Source organism: Camelus dromedarius, chromosome 4, assembly GCF_036321535.1.
Source record: "Camelus dromedarius isolate mCamDro1 chromosome 4, mCamDro1.pat, whole genome shotgun sequence".
Lineage (NCBI taxonomy): Eukaryota > Metazoa > Chordata > Mammalia > Artiodactyla > Camelidae > Camelus > Camelus dromedarius.
The window spans coordinates 91,959,248-91,981,685 of NC_087439.1; the positions used below are offsets into that span (position 1 = coordinate 91,959,248).

At 43.3% G+C, this 22,438-nt stretch overlaps 1 protein-coding gene and 1 pseudogene across 3 annotated transcripts in view; one reads left to right on the forward strand and one right to left on the reverse strand.

Moving 5' to 3' along the window:
* Nucleotides 1-22,438, forward strand: part of EFHD1 (EF-hand domain family member D1) — a 51,834-nt gene that overhangs the window by 22,684 nt on the left and 6,712 nt on the right. For 2 of the 3 annotated variants that reach the window (XM_010999007.3, XM_031452422.2), the window contains exons 3-4: nucleotides 4,197-4,331; nucleotides 12,600-13,931. In XM_010999007.3, coding sequence (XP_010997309.2) covers nucleotides 4,197-4,331; nucleotides 12,600-12,734 — 270 coding nt within the window. In that variant the 3' untranslated portion in view covers nucleotides 12,735-13,931. Of the gene's footprint in view, nucleotides 1-4,196; nucleotides 4,332-12,599; nucleotides 13,932-22,438 lie in introns of those variants that run through there. The other variant, XR_010380725.1, reaches the window with a different exon arrangement.
* Nucleotides 17,079-17,262, reverse strand: LOC135321231 (ATP synthase subunit ATP5MJ, mitochondrial-like; annotated as a pseudogene).

Below are 22,438 nucleotides of genomic sequence, written 5' to 3' on the forward strand. Positions count from 1 at the left end.
TAGCTTTTGCTCAGGACTCTTTTAAGAATCAAGTTTTCCATGCCTCTATCAGCTAGGATTGTTTGCAAGTGAAGGAAACAAGATGCCAACTAATTTAGAGGAGAAAAGAACAGACAACTATTGACTCACATACCTGGGAGATGAAGAAGGGAAAGTGCTTTAGACACAAGTAATCCAGGGTCTTTCCCTTGCCATGTCTTGACTGTGCTTTTTCCATGTCCATCTTTTCTTTCCAAATAGGGTGTTGTCCCTGGTACCTGCCAAGATGGCTGCCAGCATCTCCAGGCTACCTTGCCCCAAGGGATAGAGGGCTTCTTTATCCCAGAGTCCATACCAGTTGCAGAAGAAGGCTTCTGATTGGCCCTGTCAGGGAAACATGCCCATCTCCTAGACCAATCATTGCATCCAGGGTACTGTGATTGGCTAGGTCCAGGTCATGTGCCATAGGGCACCACAGTCAGCAGCTCCACCACCATCATCACATGCAGCAGGAGTTGCCAGGCGGACAAAATTGCTCACTTCTACAGTTCCTTCCTCACAACCTGGCACTTAGTAGGTGCTTGGCGAGTTTGTATTCCCTTTCTTTTCTTTGGATTAACTCAACTGAAGCAAGTCACATCTAAATAAAAGCTCTTTGATACAGTAGGTATGTCTCCATTAAGCACTATTTTGCTACTTTTCCCCAAAGTACAAGGGACTTGATCTCCCTTTAAACCATTCCTTTTCCAATTGTGCAGATAATATCTGCGCATTAGGGGCATTTTAGAAATGGCATACATGGAACCATTAAAAATGGTGATGGGGCACAGTGATGAACAAAGAACAAGTGCTGACAATGTAAAAAGCAGGCACGAAAGCAGATTTCCAAACTTCTGTAAAAGATGATTGCTTGCATATACAGTTCACAGACATGTACAGACATGTAGAAGTCAAAAGGATGGACCACAATTAGCTGTTCTATCTCCAGAGCTCAAGTGATCCAGGTTGGATTCCACCTCATTCTCCTTTGGAGGCAGACAGCAAGTCTGCCTTAATATCCTTCTCTCTTTTTCTTGTGGTCCTCACTAACTCCACTACATCTGTCTCAAAGCAGAAGCTCCAAGGCCAGATGTGTGGTGGTTTTGTGCAAAGGCTGGGTGAGGGGGTTACTAGATAATCTGTCAGTACTGGGGACTGTGAGTCCCATTCTGTCCTCCCACTTCATCCTCCCTAGGGTGGGTCCCTGGCAGTCCTGCCTGTGCTGGGTTGTACCCCTGCCTGGTCATGTTTGATTGGACCATGGATGGACCTCTGACCCAACTAGGTCAATTAGATTATCTATCTGGGAATTTGAAATTGGGGCTGAGATACTGCAAATTGGCTCTGCAGGTGGCTGTTCCCGAAAGAATAACACAATGAAGGGTGGCCATTTTCTACCATGGGGTCCAGACATGAGAGCTAGAGAGGAAATGTTGCTTTCAATCCTGAGAATGTTGCTTCTCCCAGTTCCAGTCCTCTTCCAGTCCACTGTATTTTGCCCTTGGGTTTTTGACACATCCTTTTTATATAATGTATACCTCCTTTTGGCTTAAGCCAACAAGTGTGTTTCTGTCACTTGCCATCTCAGAGCTCTAACTAATATAGGCAAGCGTTTGCATCACTAATCAGAGCCATGAAGTTAAACATTTCCTTAAATGTATCAGAAGCATTTGATAGATTGTGTCTGAAACTGCTTTTTGGCTGTGTTAGCCTGTTTCTTTGTTTTCTGCTTCTCCTTCCCTGCCCCCCTCTTTGCTCAGAGTCACAGCTAGGACACTTTCCAATTCTCCACAACATACCAGTCTTTGTGAACTATAAATAGGAAGACAAACAAGGCTGGGCAGTTAGAGAAATTGTCACTCAGGGGTTGGTGATTGTAATAAATTAAATGGGAAAGTCTGGCATGCTTTATGTAAGGCTGAACACTCTCAGATTGAGCTGGATTTTTTTTCTTCTTCTTCTTTAACTGGCTGGGGTGGGAGGACCCCTAAGTTATGACGGGGCTGCTGGTGTTCATCTGCTGAGCTGGCAGAGTGAGAGTGAGCTCAGAGGCCCAGGATCTGCTCTGGGGAAAAGACCCCTGAGGAATACTTTAAGCCCTTCAGTAAACACTAACATTGTCATCTCCGCTGCAGATGTGAGAAAAATGAGTTTCAGGGGTGAAGAGACCCACCCTCCTCTAAAGTCACTTGGATGGCTGCTAGGCAGGGGGCAGCGCTCCATCTTTCCTAAGCTGCCTCCCTGGTATGGAGGGGCTACTGTTTTGTGTTTGCCTTATGGAGCACTGGGGAGGGGGGTGGCTTCTGTAACCAGCTGCTTTAAGGATGGGTAGGGTACTGAGGGATGGATGAGTATTTCACTCCTCCCCTCTGTCCATGGCTCACAGCTCATGTTTGCAGCGCTGAAGTCTTGGCTGATTCAGTCTCTCCATGGGACGCTCACCACTACTGTCCCCCACCCCCTTGTCCCACAACCTATTCTTGGGGGCCTCACCTCCTTCCACAGGCTTGATTTCCAAGGCTTTGGAGCCAGTGTTCTGGCTCCAATAATCTGCAGCAAACTGAGTCTTTGCTGGCCTCTAGTGAGAGAGTTTGAAGCTGCAGGTGGATGAACACTTTCCGTGGAGCCAAGCTGACTACAGCAGCCTCCGCAAAGCTGAAAATCCTTGAACAGCTTGCTTCACTGCTTGCTTTGTATTTGGCGATGTCCACTGTGGAATTAGGACCCCTGAAGGAAGAATGACAAAGAAAGGCTTGTAGGCAAGGCATTTTTTGGTGGTGGTGGTGGAAGCTGAGACTTTTCACTCAATGAAACCCGCTTCCCTCTAGAGATTAAGATCCTTGGCAATAAGACACCCAAGTTGGAATTTGCAAATCCTGTTGAAGTTGTCTTACCTCTCACTCTACTTTAGGTAACGTTCTTCCCTCTTGGGGAAGCCAAGGAGATGGTCATGAAAATAACCTGGAAAACCTGAAATTTCCTTTTAGGCACACCTATTTTAGGTATTTGAAAACCTACCTCTTTCTGGGATGACTTGGAATACATCAATTTCTACGCTTTCTAAATGGAAAAAGAAATTCTAGAAGTTGGATAGCCGTTGTTGGACAAGTAAAATTCACAAGAAATTTTCAAGGAAGAGAAATAAAACTGCTTTGGGGGAGGACGGGGGGGGATGGGGCAGGGACTGCTCTTTCGGATTGGCCTCTTTATTTACTTATTAATTATTCTGCAGAGGAAAAGTTTATTCTGCGGAGGTCTTAGTACAAGTTGGCTTTAAAGACAAATTCATTCGGGTCACATTTTGAATCTGGAGGAAGAGGATGGATTATTCAATAAATAATGTGGGGATTATTAACTAACCATTTGGAAGAAAATAAGGTTAATGATCAACTTTACATGACAGATCAGAATAAATTTCAGGGATTAAATATTTACATGTTTGAAAAAAAATACAGTAGACAAAAACACAGACAATTGTTTCTATAACCTTGGTGGCAAGAAAGGTTTTTCTAAGCATAACACTGGTGAGAGAAGATAAAAAGATTGATAATTTTTTAAAACATGTTACCATAAACAAAATTAACAAACAGTACCAAAGTGTTGGAAACATACTAAGTTCTATAAAGATCTCTTAGAAAACAACAAAAAAGGTAAACAAACTAATGCAAAAATGGGACACAAATGGAAAATAGGAATGGGTTAAAAAAAGTCATAAATATTAAATTATTTAGTTTAAAAAATAGTATATGCAGGTCTACTGGATTTTTTTTTCTTTCATGGCTATAAACTAGGATGTTGCCAATTTTTAGCTTTTACAGACAATGCTTCTTAAACTATTGTGTAAATGTTTCTGAGGGATAGATTCCTAGCAGTGGAGTCAATGGTTGGAAGGATAAAAGCATTTTATTTTTGGTAAATATTTCCAAAGTGTCCCCAAAAAGTTGGACTCAAGTTATGCTCCCATCAGCTAGAAGTGAAGGTCCCCATTTCCCTACATCCTTGTGGGAAAATGCACATGTTTTCATTTTTGACAATGCAATAAGAAAAAAATATTTTGTCACACACGCATATATACACCCTTTTTAATAGGCTTGGCAATAATGGCTTTAGCTTGGGCCGGAGGGGACTGCTGTAAATCAGTGACATTGACTCTGACTCTAACCAACCTTCCCCTGTAGTTTCTGCTCATATTCCACAAGGCCGCTGCAGGGGAGCTGCAGGAGGACAGCGGGCTGATGGCCCTGGCCAAGCTTTCTGAGATCGATGTTGCCCTGGAGGGCGTCAAAGGTGCCAAGGACTTTTTTGAAGCCAAGGTAGGCGCCTCCTTCCTGTGCAGGACAACCCCTCTCTCCCTGCACCCTGCCTAACAAAAGCTCCCAGTCAGTGACTCTCTCATGGTCTTTCTCAGGACAAGCGAAACAGCCACAGCTTAATCGTGTGAGATTGTAGGAAAATGAGAGTGTGTCTGTGTGCAGTCTGCAAGTTAAAAACAAAACAGAAAGACAACTAAATGGTAAATGCATTCAATCCTGGTTTCAGATTCAAACAGGTTTGCTGGTACCAGGCTCCCAGATTGACTCTGGATCCAAACTTTCTTAAAGAATTCCTCCCTACCCCAAACCACGGTGGAGTTACTTGAACAACTACTTCCGTATTTGCATCTTAAACACCTGTGCATAAACAAGGGCATAATAGGGCCGGAGGAGGGAGACTTGGTGGCTCACCCTGAATCTGAATTGGTATTTGCAGCATTGACAATGGCTGGGAGTTGGGAAGGAAACTCCAACGCACAGTCTTGGAGACCTTCTGGGCACTTCCATTCCTTTATGAGTTCATACAGTCATTGAAGATCTATGGAGATATTACCATTGGCTGGGCGCTGTCATTCTCCTCTCTGCAGAGCACACCTGCAGAGAGAGAGAGATCAGGAGAGGCCTCTGAATCCTCTGTCGACCACAGCAGTAGAGTGCAGTAAATAAAGTTACCTAACTTCAGATTCTACCTCCTCTACTTACTTACCTGCTAACTGTCTGTGCCTCAGTTTTCTCATCTGCACAATGGGACCAACAATGTGATTGCCATGAGTATTAAATGGAGTCACATGTCTGAAGTGTTTAGCAAGGGCCTGGCTCACCGAGAGGTCTCTGCACATGGTATATGAGCTGTTGGGGCCCCTACCACTCCAGGTAGGAGCCAGCCTCTTGTGGAACTTTGTTTTGTTTCAGGAGTTTGCCCAGAGACATAGTCCTTGGTGACACAGCCCAGCCTCCTCTGGCCCCTAGCAGCCCTCTCTTTCCACTTCTCTGTGATGCTACTTGGAGACAAAGTCTATTGTCTTTCCACCAACTATGAATCATGGTGGCCTCCTAATGCCTGAATCCCTACTGCTGTCATCTGGCATTTTCAGGGACAGGCTGACCACTCATTGTAACTTCAACACCAGAATCGTATGTCCAGTCCTGAAAGTGGTTTGGCCCTTGCTTCGTGACTTAACATTGATTCCACTCAGTTCTGGTGATGCCAGATTAAGGCCTGGAGAATCTCCGTGTTGAGAGGAGGGAAGGGTTAGTCTGGTGGGATGAGTCCTCGCCATTCATTGGCTGCGTCACTTGCAGACCTGTGACAGACGCCTTGGGCAGGGGCCTAGGTTTGAAACCCAAAGTTAGCGGGACCCTGTTTTCAGTCCACAGCTGCAGTGCCAAGTGCTCTTGTCGAAATCTGTCTGAAGTCTCTGGGAATGTCTTATCTGGCTTTTCCCGACCTTTTATAATCTGGCTGTGATCCCGGCTGTAGTCTTGCCCACCCTGTGCACAGTTCTTCAAATACTGCCATGCCTTTTCAGGGCCCCAGGACCTGCTGTTTCCTCTGCCTGGAACATCCCACCCAAATGCCTCTTCCTCGAAAACTCTATAAAACCCACATTAAAGAGCTGCCTCTTCTTGGCTGCTTTTCCTGACTCTCCAGGCCAAGAATGTCCAGCCTCCTCTGTGTGCCTTGATGATGAATGGAAGTGCCATAATAATTTATCTCGTATCTTACAATCTATCTTACCAAGGCTGCTTGGACACTTTTGCTAAGAGTATAAATTGACCCAACTTCTTGGACAGCAGTCTGGGGCTAGCTGTTAACATTTCATATCCTTCACCTCTGGAAATCTGCCTCTAGGATTTTATCCTTCAGAGACACTCATGCAAATGCACACAGATGTGGAGACAAGGATTTTCACACAGCATTGTTGATAATAGAGGAAAATTGGAAACCACCAAAACTTCCATTACCAGGGAGTTGAGTCCACTGTGGTACACCCCTACACTTGCACACCCTGCAGCTGTCAAAGAGTGAGATCCAGCTGCCTTTACGTGTGGACAGATGTCCAAAATAAATTAGGCAAAACTGTTTGAAACCCAATTTCATTAAATACAACCTGGATAATTATATACCAAAGTATTAATAAGAGTGATGTCACAGGGACTTGTTTTTTATATTTTTGTAATGTTTTATAGTGTGTGTGCCTTCTTTTTACAACCAGGAGAAAAGATGAAAAGAATAACAATAAAACTTTTTGAACTCGTTATGTTTATATGTCTGCCTCCTCACCTGCAGACTCAAAGGTAGAGTAGGTGTGTTATCTTTGTAATTACAGTGCCTGGCTAATAATGGCTCTCAATAAATGTTTGCATGAATGACGAATGGAAGGAATCATTGCTCGAATTTGGGAGAAGGCCATAAAGGAGCTGGCCTTTGCGACAGATGTTCAGAGATGAATGGCGAGTCACCTTGTAATCAGGGAAGGGAAGGCGTTCCTGCCGTGGGAACGGGAGGAGCAAAGGCTCCAAGGCCTGGGGGCAGGGAGCGTTTGGAGGCTGGCCCCTGTTCATACTGGACACCATTGGACAGGGCGCTCTGGGTTCCCCTGAAAGTCAGGCCTTCCGCAGCCTGCTGATCCCAGGCCTCGCCCAGCTCTACGTGGGCTCTGCAGGTGCTGGGGCTCTCAGAGGGCTTAAGCAGGGTCTTGACGTGAGTGACGGCGCACAGTACGGGGACAGACTTACCTGAGGAGAGGCTGGACTCGGGGGCTGCTGTAGACATCGGGAGAATTGTAGGGCCAATTAAGAACGTGACGATGGGGCTGGGGGGGGAGGTGGGGGTGAATCCCAACTCCCTAGAACTCTCAGTATTCATGATCACTTGATTGGAGGCGGAAAGTAAAATGCCTCAAGGTTATTGGAGCCGTGTCACCAGGGGTTGGTGATACTTTAAAAAATCAAGACAGGACCCCCAACCTGGAATGTGAATGATTAAAGGAGAAAAAGTTATAAGCTGAGTTTTACTGTTAAGTCCAAGGTGACTTCAAGCAAAGGGAAGACCTGCTCCTTCATCCGAAGGGCACACTGCTGTTTGCTAATAGTTTCTGCTCAGGTCCTGTTGGATAAAATGTGGGCATACCCAGATAAATGGGAGGCTACAATATACCTCTTTTTTTTTTTTCCTGGAGATCTATTTGCCCAGCTGTAATTCTGAAGATGGGGATACTAGATACTGAGGGTCATGGAATAATCTTGTCCACACCTGTCCATTCCTGAACCAACCACTGGCAAGGGCTAGAATATCATTACCCTGATTGGGCTCTCTCCTGGAGCCCAGGGATGAGTTCAGTCTCCCCTAGACCCTTGGGCCATGTGCCAGGGGAGCATCTCATAGGAAGAAAGAGGGAGGAAATGGATGTTTTCTGGACACCCTGCCACACAGACCACAGGAACTATTTTCACAAGATATGAGCTGAAATCCAACAACTAGAGGGGATTGACCAAGGGCAGAATGTATTGGTGACTAGATGGTGGGGAAGGAAGGAACCACAGATACAAGGAAACCCTGGAGAAAATGCCATTCTGGAGGACAGGAGCAATTTCAGGAAGAGACTGAATCAGATGCGGCCACAGCAGAAGTCTTGGGTCCAGCAAATGGGTCAGTGGAGATTTTTGAGAGGTGAAATTCACTGTGGAGGGCAGATTGGAATAGGGTAAGAGGTGGATGGGAACTGAGGGAAAAGAGATCTCATGGCTGGCTTTTCTGTCTAGAAGGTTCACAGAGGAGGCCCAGACATAGTGGGGATGGTAGCTCAAGATCAGGGAAGAACTTTTTGGGGTTTTTTAGCCTAGAGAAGATAGATGTTGGCATGTTTTTAGGTCACAGGGAAGTGGTCCAGAGAGAGGGAAACATGACGATAAAGAAATAGTAGGGTGATTAATGTGACATTGACTTGGAGGTCATAGAATCAAGAGAAGAGGTAGACCTTTATAGTGGAGAAGAAGGCCCCCAAGTGAAGGAGTTGCAAGGGCTCCCAATCCTCCTCTGAGCTGGCCAGGATTGGGCAGGTGGGGTGATTAACAGACATGTGAGTGTTGATGATGGGCCAGACCGTCTGCTGAGTGCTTTGGATTTGTGTGTTTTCTAACGTTCACGCAAGCACTCTGGAGGTAGGTGTTGCTGACCCACTTTGCAGATGAGGAAACTGAGGCTTAGTGGTTTGGTAAATGTTTAGCAACTGGCTCTCTGGACTATATATATATATATATATATATATATATATATATATATATACACACACACACACACACACACACATATACACACTTAAAGTTTATAATATATTTTGCTGATATAAAGGGGAGTAGCACACTATTTACAAATAATTAAATATACACTATTTTTGTAAGGAAAAAGTGAAAGGAATAGGTCAGAACTTCATCCATTCCTCAGTGACATGAGTAACATCATTGCTGAATTTGATAATAGTTTTCAAATATTGGAAGAACATTCTCTCTATTTTGGAGCTATTCATAATGTAAAGCCTACAGACATTACATGTGTTTAAGTTTAATCTGCATTTTTAGCATTTTCCCTTCACTTTCTTAAGAAAAGATCGTCTAATTGTGCTGTACACCAGAAACTGACACTTGTAACTGATAGGACTTCAACTTAAGAAAAAAATTTTTAAAAAAGAAAGAAAAGATGGTCTAGACACTCAATGAAATAATATTCAAGCCCTAGTTTGTAGTATTTGTTGGTTTCCAAGGTGTGAATACTCCCACCAGGGTTGCTTTCAAACTGCCAATGGGATGTTGAAGCTGCAGTTGGGAAGATCCACAGTAGCACGTCGCCATGTAGGATTTCCACCTCAGAGATATACTAGACATGGACGGCCTCAAGAACACAGATAATAGTAAACTGTAGTAAAATAATCAGGCAATGACAACTTTTGTGTATTACTTTTGTTTGTAATATAATTTAATTGTGAATGTGTATAAATCTAATTTCTAATTATGGCTATATTTAACAACCAGCTCATAAAATTCCTGAAAATCCAATGGCTGGCTCCAGTACACCTCTGGGCCTAGAGATGTTCAATGAAGTGCCCAGGGGCTCACTTCCCTGCCCACCCTGAAGCACAGGAAAAAAGGGGAGGATAAAATAGGTGTGAGAGGAGTTCAGGGTGGATGGACCGCATTCCTCTGTGTTTTCTAAACAAGGGAGGAGGAGACGGGCTGCTGAGAGTGGCAGGACCCATGAGGCTGGTGGCTGTCTGGATGACTGCTGTGGGGAAGAGCGGAGGGGAGGGGGGCTGAGTCCTACTGAAGGCCCAGCGCAAACTGGAAATCCTCACCTCCCAATGGGTCCAGACACAGTCCTTGTGAGATTTCTAAGAAAAACATGTTTTCAGCCTGTGGGGGGGAACAGACAGAGTCCTTGGTCTACGGGTGGGACTTGGCGGAGTGGGAGGGGAGAGGTGAAGCGTGTCAGGCCGAAATGCAGGTCCTGGGAGTTGAAGGTACCTTGACAGGTGTTGTTGCAAAAATTGTCAGGTGTCCATTTCTGGTTTGAGAGCAAACTAGGGCAAGGCTAACAGGGCAGGGAATAGGGGCTTGAACCCTGGTTGCAGGGTTCTACAACCACTGTGGGGGGCTGGGGAGATAGCGATTACAACTCGGACTTCTTCCCATAGTCAAGAAAGCGCAGCCTCTGGGGACGCTAACGTAGGGAGACCAGGCCAGAGCAGGGCCGCAGGGGCCTAAGAAATGCCTCGGAGGTTCGGAAACCATAATTTCCTTGACCCTATTTGGATTTGGAAAGAGTGAAAACATAATACACGCTTCCTGTTGGTAATTTCCTTGGTATCCTGTCTTCAGAAATGGACCCCTGTGAAGTATAGGGAGAAGTTAGAAAAAAGGATCTTACACTTTTTCACTGAGATATGAGAATCTGCACTGGGCCACCATGGATGTAACGAAATGAAAATCAGAATGGACTAAATAAGGAGCATTGCAGGGAAAGGTAAATCTCAGCTGCAGCAGTGCAGAGAGTTGGATGAGTGGACCGGGGAGTTGACTAATAAGACACCCAGATATGGAAGCCAGTGATAGAGAAACGAGGAGAAATAGAGATGATGGCCACAGCTAAAAACCATAAGAGATGCTGATACATCCATTTAAAATCCTTAAAAACTCAAGAAACAAACTCACAGATGCAGAGAGCAGACTAGTGGTTACCAGAGGGGAAGGAGGTTGGTGGGGTCAACTGTATGGTGCTGGGGAGTAACGAAACTCGTGGTGGTGATCACTCTCTAGCGTACACAGAGGTTGAACTCTAATGCTGTACAGCTGAAACTTATAGAATAAAAAATTAAAAAGTTGAAAAATTTAAACTCAATGAAGGAAATGCTTTTCTACAAATTTGAAAAAATAAACAGAAAATGATGAATTATAAAGACATTTAGAAAGTTAATAACCCTGCCTAGCCCCCCCCAATACTAAAATGCTAGGTATTTAGGGATTAATTCTTTAATGTTATACAATTTTTCAATGTTATAAAAATAATTCAAACATATTGTCAAAAATTATATCACATTCATTCTCTAAAGTCATTATGATTCTGATGACAAAATAAGATAAAAATAACATCAGAAAAAAATTTTATCAGCCTAATGAATATAGCTGTAAGAATCTTGAAACATTAAGAAGTGGAGTGCAATTATAACATTTGAAATTTACGTTAAGATTGCAAGGGTAATTTTAAAAATACGTTCATATCACAGGTAGCTTCAACAAGAAAAATGTGATCGTTTCAGTTAGATGTCTCAAAGGCATTGGGTGAAGTTTAATATTCATGATAACACATGAAATAAGAAAACAAAATGCTTATTCCATCTGATAAAAGACTATTTACTTGTAAATATCAAGGCATTCTATAAAGCATTAATATTAAATAATGTAGTGTGGGTTCAGGAATAAACAAACCAGTTAGTGGAACAGGACAGAAAATAATAAAAACAGATCTCCTTCATATGGGAATTTAGTATATGAGAAATATCATTTTCAAATCAGTGGGAAAAGAATGGGCTATTCAATAACAGGTGTTGAAACAATTGGCTCTCCACTTAGGAAAACGAAGTAAAGCCCTCCGTCATGCTCCCTCCCTCACATAAATTGCAGGAGATTTAAGAACTGAATGAGAAAATAAAACTATATATATATACATACATACACACGCACACATTCACATAGGAAAACTAAAAAGAAAGAAAGCGGCTATTATTTTTAAATGCCTTCCTACTTTTCACTTTTTACATATCTAATAATACATACAGATTGTACATTTGGACAAACGCACTGCTTCAAAGAAGAAGAAAACCCAGTAAAATAGATCCTTTGAAAGGGGAGGATAGATATAGCTCAAGTTGTAGAGCCCACACTTATCATGCACGAGGTCCTCAGTTCAATCCCCAGTAACTCCTCCAAATATAAATAAATAAATAAACCTAATTGCCTCTCCCTCATAAAACAAACAAAAAAATAAAAGTAAAAAACAGAAGACCGGACAAAAGTACCTGAAAAATACATAATGAGAAATTAAACCTAAACTATGTGAAGAATTGCAAATTAAAGAAAAAAAAAAAAAACTCACCAGCTGAATAGGAACATGGGCAAAGGATACAAATGGGTAATTCACTAAAGGAAGTAAAAGAAGGTGCTAATTTTTTTTGCCTATCAGATTGGCAAACAGGAAAAAGTTTAATGATAAGCGTTGGCAAGGTCGTGGGGAAATGAGTATTTGCATTCCATGATGGTGGGGTGCAAACTGGAGCAACTGCTTTGGAGAGCAATTTAGCAATCTTTATGAAAAATAGTGTACACACCCAATGTGTTTGCAAAATTTACCAAATTGATGAGACACAGAGAGAAAAAAACAAAAGAGAGAATCAATCCTAGAACAGAGGATACGATGGATTTATCTGATATGGTATTATTGAAGACAGATTCAAATCCCACTCACAATACCAGAAAAACACATGTAGTATTTGGAAGTAGATTTAGAGTTAGAAGGATTGATTCAGAGAAAATTGAAATTTTTAGTGGGCACCATGGAAAGAAAAACATGAATGTACTGAATGAAAACAGAGGCATTCAGGGAAAACTGTATGTTTCAAAGAGACTACCGAGTTCTGTTTGATGGGCTGCTCCAGCTCCAAGTTTCTCTTTCCGAACTTTTCACTCTGTTGGTCTGTTCTCGCTGTTTCTCCGCAGGTACAAGCCTTGTCCTCTGCCAGTAAGTTTGAAGCTGAGTTAAAAGCGGAGCAAGATGAGCGGAAGCGCGTGGAGGAGAAGAGGAGGCTTCGCCAGGCAGCCTTCCGGGAACTCAAGGCCGCTTTCAGTACTTAGGTGCTTTGACCTTGACCTCTGTCTTCAGCTGTGCCTCACAGATGCCCTGGGGAGAGCTGGCCGGGCATCCTCACCCCTGCTGACCCTTTGCCCCAATCAGCTCCACACCCTTGCCCAAGGCAAACTCCTTAGTCTCAAATGGGTGGCGGGGGGGGGGGGGCAGCTCTCATCTCCTTGTGGGAACCCCTCCCAGAGGGTCCAGAAGCCCCCCTTGCCTCTGTCTCCTGCTCACCTTCCTCTGCCCTTCTCTGCAGCCAGAATGTGCCTCTACCTGGCAACCTTTTCTTTTTCCTTCTCCCTCTATCCTTCCATGTCAAAGAGTGGTCTACTGTGTTAATTTGTATGCAAACTTCTTTTTCTCTGGTGGTCCTCAGAGGAGATATTCCCCAGAGGCCTGTGATGTTAATGTTGCCTGTTTCCTTGGGTAATCCTTTTCTGCACCTCTCCCCGTCTTGCCCCTCTCTCCTTTATTTCTCATCCAGCTTCCCTGTTCTCATTCTTAGCCTGATCCTGTCACATGCTTTGGTATCCTCTGTCATTTGATGATGGTGAGGTTTAAAGCAGGCAGGACAAGTTGGCCAGGCTGGACCACTTATTGCCTCTCTCCTTTCCAACAGGGGGCTCGGCATGCTGCCAAGATGACACAAAATAGCGACAAGTTAGGAAGTTCTGTTCCTTCTCATCTGCTTTCTCCTGCCCTCTTAGCATTCCCCCTAGATCTACTCTTTTCGTCATCCTTCCCACTTTAGACTCTTTTTTTCTACTCTTAAATACTGAGCTACTTAACTGTAAGAATGAAAGCATGATTATAAGTGAATTAATGAGTAGAATTCCTGTTAACTCTGACACTGCAAATTCTATTGCACTAGACCCCTGACATTCCCAAATGACAAATCCAGAGCCTTTCAAAATCCCAAAAGTCATGACCATCCTCACCATCTAGCCAGTTTGCAACATTCGCTCCAAGGTGCTGAGGTGAAGCCATCCTTATTCCTGCAGCACAAATTTTTATACGTTATAAATTCTTGGGATTGCTCACAAACATCAGGGGTTGGTTGTATTTTATAAAAGAATTTCTAACGTCATATTTATTACTTCTCTTTTTTTAACTGCTGTCTTTATCATAAAGAAAACGTCTGCATTTTTACCTTACAGCTGTTCTTTTTCAATAAACTGTGCAAATGGACTTTGCCATCACGTCAATGTGCATCTAGTCTTCTTTGAAATGGGGGAGAGAGAAGAGCGGTTTCTGTAGGGACCACATCTAGCCCTGAAGCAGAGTGAGGAGTGGTAGCTAGAGTTTGGCTTTCACTCTGGGGCATTCTGAGTACCAAGCTTGTCTGTCAGCTGCTCTTCTTCCCATCACTGAGGAGTCTTTAAGCTGTAGATAAAATCTGTAGCTTGATTTTTCCTGCTTCCTAGACCCCTTGAAACTCTGATGAGGGCCAATGACCCCCTCCCTCCCATGTATAATTCCAGGGTATTTGGGGGACCTAGGTAAAGACACCAAGCCTAAGAGAACACCTCTAGCTCCTCAGGGAGGATCATTTCTGTTTCTGCACACACCCAAGGCCTACAATTCTCAGGCATCATTTTTCCAGGTGGGGTCACCCTGCATCCTCCCCACCAGAGGAAATGGACATGAAATATGACTGGAGAGACCCTGACTGTATAATCCAGCAGTCGGGCCTCTTGGTATTCATCCAAATGAGCTGAGAACCCTTGTCCACACAAAAACCTGCACATGAATGTTTACAGTAGCTTTATTCAAAATTCAAAATTTAGAAGAAACGAAGATGTTCTTCAATAGGTGAAAGGAGAAACAAACTGTGGTCTAACCGTACAATACAATATTAATTCAGTGATGAAAAGAAATATTAATCAGTGATCAAAAACAAATGAGCTGTCAAGTCACAAAAAGACATGGAGAAAATTTAAATGCGTATTGCTAAGTGAAAGCCAGTCTGGAAAGATTACATTCTATATGATACCTAATGTATGAAATTCTGGAAAAGGCAAAACTCTGAAGATAGTGAAAAAGATTAATGGTTATCAAGGGGTTGGGGGCAGGGAGGGAGGGATAAAAGGAAATTTTTAGAACAGTGAAACATTTTGTTGATGCTATAATGGTCATCATACATTTGTCAAAACCCATGTAGAAGATACAACACGAAGAGTGGACCCTAATGTAATTATTCAGTTAATAATAATGCTTCAATATAAGCACATCGATTGTAACAAGTGTACCACACTTTGTGAAATATTAATAATAGGGGAAACTAGAGGGGGAGGAAGAAGGGAGGATATGAAACTCTGTACTTTCTGCTAAGTTTTCCTGTAACCCTATAACTGCTCCCCAAAAATAAAGTCTATTAATAAAAATTCTTTTAAAAAAGAAGGAAGGAATGCAGACAACAGTATAATTACTTCAAATGTCTTTTTACTCTGGACAGCAAGGCCCTTGTAAGAGCTAAAATCTCTTGATTGTAAATGATAGCAAATGTAATACGAAAGTACCTAAGGAAAAAAAGGACGGCTATTGGGTTATGGAACTACACAGACCAGGGACTGGATTTCTTTATCCCCTCTTGGTGACGCAGCCCTGTAGACAGTGTTGCCTTCCTGCCTCTCACCTACAGTTCCCTTCCTCCCTCTCTATGGCCATTGCCTTCTTGGCTTCTTATCCGTGTCTCTACAGTGGCCTCCTCACTGGTTTCCCTGTCTTCATGTTGCCCTGACTGTCCACCCTGCAATTAGAATAATCTTTATAACCTGCAAACTGTTGCTAACATATCTCCTTCAGGTTTTGGCTCCCCATTTTCAGGATCTGGCCCCAGTTCACCCTCCCCCCCATCTCTTGCTCCTCCCTCCCCCCTTCTTTCCTTCCAAATGGTACACTCCCAGAACACACAACATGTAGCAGTTCCTAGAAAGTGCCACACCTCCAGGCTTTTGCACACACTCTTCCCTCTGCCTGGCACTCCCTCCCTCCCTTCCCCTGGCATTGTTTATGACTCAGCTTGGAGATTATCTCCAGAAAGTTTTCCTGATGCTCCCAGGCTAGGTGAGGTACCCTTTCTCAGGATTCCCACTTCACCTCAAGTCTTTATTGTTATTCTTACAACCTTATGCAGTATCCTTCTCTTTTCCTCTCTTCCTCCTCCTTTGGACTGTGAACTCTTTGAAGGGTAAAAACTCTGCCTTACCCACTGCTGTAGGCCTCGCATGCTGCCCAGCATATGACAGCCCCACTCCCAGGTGTGTTCATTTCACAAGGATGTACCAGGTTTGTCGGAGCAGACAGATGGGTGAGGGAGGGCCACTACCACTGACTCAGGGCCCTTCTGAGCCCCTGACCTGGGAGCGTGGCCTGAGGGGACAGCTCTGAGAGTGAGGGCGGCAGAGACTGTGAGGACATCTCTCTCACTAGAAAGGTGATGAGTCTACTCCTTAAAGGCTCTCCTCTAGCTGAGTAAGAGGGAAAACTAAAAAGCAAATCAGTTCTGCCACTGCCCTGGAGGCTGTGTGATGTAATGGGATTTGGAGTCAGATTCAAGGCTAGTAATTTAACTGAGCGTCTGTGTCCTCATTTGCGAAATGGGAATGATGATTGTCTACCTGGCAGATTCCACGTCTGGCATGTACTTAGTGCTCAGGACATGCGGGTCTCGCTCTATCTTCCACCCTCCACGACTAATAGCTCTGCCTCCTCCTGAGCTCTGGGTCTCTAAAGTCACACGCAAAGGATCCCAGGCTAGGGTGGCCCAGAAATGCTTAGCCCCGGCTGCTGTCTTGGCCCCAAGTGCAGAGGCCCACTTACCCAGCTTTTCTGTTTTTTTGAGGCCTCTTTCTCAAGTAGCCTGGAGAGATTTCTGCCAATCTGCCTGCTCACCTGCCACGCCCCTGCAGCTGACACTTGCTGAGCCATCCTGGCTGACCATGTGACCTGACACCTGTGGCCTTGTCCCTGCTCAGATTTCTTCTTGCTGACCATGCCCAGCCACCAGGCCAGATTTTGACCACATCCCTGCTCACCAGCCTGACTGATGGTGGGAGGTCCCGGAGGTCAACTTAGAATCCTACAGCTTAGGGAGGCACTGAGGATGGGACCTTATAGGGGTCAGTTTCCCCGTTCCCTTCCTCTCTTTTCCAAAACCAATCATTTTTGGCACTCTGCCACATGGTATTGGTATTGGTACACTGGTATTGTTCTTTTGTCTGTGTGTGTGGCTTTTACAGATATGTTTATTCATGCATGAGGGCAGTGGTACGTCTACAAGTCAACACAATGTCCCACATTCCCAACAAACATGGCCAGACTGACGTTCCATCCACATAAAGCTGGTTAATGGTGACCATGAGCAGGTGAAGGACTGGAAGCTTTCAAGGCTTTACTTCTTTCATCAGCACTCCTGATTTTATAAATGATGAAGCCCATCAAAGCCATCCCTACCTAAATCTCCTGGTAAACTTGGGAATAGTAGGGCGTCTAGGGAATCCAAACATTCTTAATAAGGCTTTGAAGCATCTCAGAGCAGGACCAGTGGCTCAGGTGGCCCCAACCCACAACCAACAACTTGGAAAGATCACTTGGTGCTGTCTTTTTTTTTTTTTTTTTAACTTTTTTTTTTATTGAGTTATAGTCAGTTTACAATGTTGTGTCAATTTCCAGTGTAGAGCACAATTTTTCAGTTATACATGAACATGCATATATTCATTGTCAATTCTTTTTCGCTCTGAGCTACCACAATACCTTGTATATATTTCCCTGTGCTGTACAGTATAATCTTGTTTATCTATTCTATATACGCCTGTCAGTATCTACAAATTTTGAACTCCCAGTCTGTCCTTTCCCACCTCCCTCCCCCTTGGCAACCACAAGTTTGTATTCTATGTCTATGAGTCTGTCTGTGTTTCGTATTTATGTTCTTTTTTTTTTTTTTTTTTAGATTCCTCATATGAGCGATCTCATATGGTATTTTTCTTTCTCTTTCTGGCTTACTTCACTTAGAATGACATTCTCCAGGGACATCCATGTTGCTGCAAATAGCGTTATGTTGTCGTTTTCTATGGCTGAGTAGTATTCCATTATATAAATATACCACAGCTTCTTTATCCAGTCATCTGTCGATGGACATTTAGGCTGTTTCCATGTCTTGGCTGTTGTAAACAGTGCTGCTGGTGTTGTCCTTTTGAAGAGCAATTTGGTAGATTGTTAAAATTTAAAATTATATCTGGATTAGTCATTAATTCATGCTTTAACAAATCATCCCATCACTTAGTGGCATAAAACAATAATTAACATTTATTATCTCACATAGATTCTGAGGGTCAGGAACTCAGAAGTGATTTAGGTGGGTTCTAGCTCAAGGTCTTGCATGAGGCTGCCATCAAAATATCAGTTAAGGCTGCAGCCAACTGAAGGCTTGACTGGGACTGGAAGACCCATCTCTAAGGTGACTCACTCATGGGGTTCACAGGCTGGTGCTGTCTGTTGGCCAGAGGCCTCATTTACTTGCCACATGGACTTCTTCGTTGGGCTGCTTGAGTGTCCTCACAACATGGCAGTTGGTCTCCCTCAAAGCAAGTGATACAAGACAGCAGGTGTAAGCCACAATGCCTTTTAAGACCTAGCTTCAGAAATCACACTCTGTCATCCCCACAGTATCCTACTGGTTACCCAGGTTAGCCCAATAGGTAAGAATCACTGGGAGCCATCTTGGAGTCCGGCTACTACAGAATTAGTCAGGGTTCTTAACTGCAAGTAACAAAATCTAAGCAGACTGATTTAAACAGAAGGAGAATTGATTGAAAAAACATTGAGGAGCTCACAGAATCACTAGCAGGGTTTGGGGAACAGGCTAAGAAAACAGGCAGGAGGCCAGGTGCCTGAGTCTGCAGCCAACAGCACACCATGAGAACCAGCCAGGCCTCATGCCACTGACCTTGCTGAGAAGAATTTTGGGGTATCTTGCTTCTGCAGGTGCTTACTCCAGATTCAGAGCCTGAGGCTGAGCTGTCACATGCCCACGTTTTGGGGGTGGGAAGGGTCAGTATCTGGACCATTTTTTTTCCTGTAAAGGGAGGTGAGCTCTGTTTCCCATCGAGATTCTTATTTTCCCCAAACGTGGGAAAGTATTTCAGACACAGAACAGTCATGAAAGAATGGCAGATGTCCACTGCAGAGATATTCATGAGCTTTGATCCAGGGGTTTTACCTCTGAGAGTGTACCCTACAGGTAAATATAAACGTGAACAAGGGTATATTTAAAGGGATACTCATTACTGCATTATTTGTAATAGCAAAAATACGGAAACAATCAGGATGTCTACCAGTAGAGGATCATTTAAGGATATTACTGCACATCCATGCAAATAATCACTGCTAAGCAGCCATTGAAAAAAAAATGTGGAGGACTGCAGGACATATTATTTCTTGGAAAAAGGCCAGGAGCTGAGCAGCATGCACAGTACTGCTCAGGTGTTTTGTTTGTTTTCCATGAGAGATATGTAGTCATGTCTCTCTGCCCATGTAGCTCAAATGCAGGAGGTCAATGACTAAGTGGATTTTGAGGTAACTGCCGTATCTTGGTTCTCGGTGGTGTTAAGAATGAAGAAGCACCTCATGTAGAAGTAGACAGTACAACATTTTGGGGAAAACCACTGTCAACAGTGGGTTACCTGAAATGGGGGAGAACCTGAGGGTCCTGGGATTTAAATTTTTCCCTTTCTATGTTTTTGAACTCTAAAATTATTTAAACCATAAACATGTACTGCTTTACCACTACAACTATTAAGAACAGTTAATAAAAAAGAGAGGGGCTCTCTGATTGAAAAGAAAGTGAGAAGAGCAGTTGAACATGCATGTGGGAACACTCTGGGAGAGCAAAAATATGAAATCCTAAATATGCAAGACTCAGGAGAAAATAAGGAACATTTTGGGACACATCGTGGGACACACATGAAAGAATATGTTTACTGTATTCCAAGATAGTTTTTATGACTTAATTTTATTTGGTATATGCCCGGAGGTTGTCAATCAGAAAATAATTTAAAATATGCAAGTACTTTTATAATAAAAATATTTTCAAACATAAAAATGGATCTGTTTCCATAGTTATCATCTGAACAGCCTTTCCTTGATGTTTGCTTAGCTCTCTGGCTCACTATCTTCCCACACTCTCTTCCTTGTGTTTTCTCTTTGCTTTTCAGCTGTGTACCCAACGCTATTAGTTAGGGTACCAATCTGAGTGGCTCTGCCCTCCCCATTAATTAATACCTCCTCCTTTTCAAAATCTACTTTCAAATTTCTGCACCCTCCCCTCCTCATCACCTACTTTTTCCTAATGTCTGTTCTCCCTGCTCCATAAACACCTCCAGTCACCAATGCAACTGCTGTTTCCCCAGCCCCAGACTCCTTGAAAACTCTGCAGATTGGGCATCACTGGTCAGTCTCTTCCTCCCTCTGTTCTGAGACTGGTTCCTGCTTCCAACCTTGTCCTACATGTAAATTCTCTCTGTCCACCAGCTATACCTTTTCCTCCCAAGACTCTGCCTTAGCTCCATACTTTTCCTCTCTGCAGCTGCTGGTTATGGGTGATACCCTGTGGTTTCAAAGATAACTTCTCTATGGGTGCCTCTCAGACTTGAAGTTCTAATCCTCTTTGATCGCCTTCATTTCAAGTTGCCTCTTTAAACTTTTAGATGATTGTATTACTTTGCTAGGGTTATTGTAATGAAGTACCACCAATTGGGTGGCTTAACAGAAATTCATTGTCTCACAGTTCTGGATGACAGAAGCCCAAGATCAAGGTGTCGGCAGGGTTGGTTCCTTCAGAGGGCTGTGAGGAAGAGCCTTTTCCATGCCTCTCTCCCAGCCTCTGGTAAAGGTTTGCTGGCCATCTTTGGTGTTCCTTGGGGTGTAGAAGTATCACCTGGTTTTCCACCTTCATTTTCACATGGAGTTCTCTCTCTATGCATGTCTGTGTACAAATTTCCTCTTTTTATAAGGATACCTGTCATATTGAATTATGGTCCACCTTAATGACTTCATTTTAGTTTGATTACCACAAAGACCCTATCTCCAAATAAGGTTACATTCTAGGGTACATCTTTAGGTTTAGGAGGCCAACATATCTTTTGAGGGGGACACAATTCGATCCATAACAGTGAGGTTCCAGTCACTATTGCTGTGTAACAAATTACCCCAAAATTTAGTGGCTCAAAACAACCACTTCATTATGCTCATGGATTTGGTGAATCGGGAATTCAGACAAGGCACAGGGAGGATTCTTGTTGTTCTTGTTTCAGGATGCCTTGGGCTTGGATGCCTAGGTGTGACTCGACAGCTGGGGCTAGCATCATCTGGTGGCATTTTTCACTCAAATGTCTGGTTGTTGATGCCGGGACCTCAGCTGGGGCTACTGATGGGGGAAACCACTTGGGTCTCTCCTTGTGGTCTGGGCTTCCTTGCAGAGTGGCAGCCTCGAGGCATTTGGAAGTTTGCTCTTGCTTCAAAAGAGACTGTGAAAATACAAAGTGGAAGCTCTATTGCCTTTATGATCTAGCATTGGAAGTCCCTTCATTTCAGTTTCTTCGTGGCCTACGGGTTAGAAGGGCTCAAGGGGAGGGGAATTAGACCCTACCTCTAGGAAGGGTAGTGGCAAGGTTCTAGGGGGCGTACCTTGGACAGAAGATGTTGTTACTGCCATATTTAGAAAAATACAGTCTGTCACAGTTCATCAGCCTGTGTTTGTTACAAATTAAATTCATTTCGAGCTAAACTCCTTACTCTTCCTTCCAGCCAATAATCTATTATTCTCAACTTTACTGTTTCTATCAATGATACAATAAAGCTGAAACTCTGTTATTATCCTTGACTAGGGCAGGCATAAGTCTACTGCTGTAATCTTAAAACTACTATTTAATGAAACATTGGAGAGTCAGAGTGAATAAAAGGAGACGAGAAAAGTGCCCTTCCTAAGGAGTAGAAAATCAAGAATGTATTTGATTTTACAGGTATTTATTGAGTGCCTACTGTGTGCCAGGACAATACCAGCTACTGAGAATGCAAAGTTGAACCATGCAGTATGTGTCGAACCATGCAGTATGTGTCGAACAATGCATGGGATTCTGTTAGCCCTCAACGTCACCATCATCATCATCCCTTAAATTTGGTTCCTGCTGTCTGAAAGCTTACACTTTAGGGCTAAAAATATGGCTAAGACACTCTGAAAAATGGTTTGGAAGTTTCTGATAAAGTTAAACAAACATTTGCCACATGACCATCAATTTCATTTCTAGGTATTTAGCCAAGTGAAATAAAAACCTTTGTTCACACAAATACCTGTATGCAAATATTTATAGCAACTTTATTAATAATCTCCCCAAATAGAAACAATCCAAAAGTCCCTCAAATGGGGAATGGATGAACAAATATATTGCATACACACAATGAAATATTACTCAGCAAGAAAAGAGAAGAAAGTGCTGAAACACACAACAGTGTGGCTGAATCTCAAATGCATGATGCTAAGCGAAAGCAGCCAGTCTCAAACGGTTTTATTTATATGACATCATAAGGCAAAATTATAAGGACAGAAAACAGAACAATGTTTGCAGGGACTGGGAGTGGGCATTAGGGCTGACTGCAATGGGTCCTTGGGGGAATTTTGTGGGTGGTAGGACTATTCTGTATCTTGATT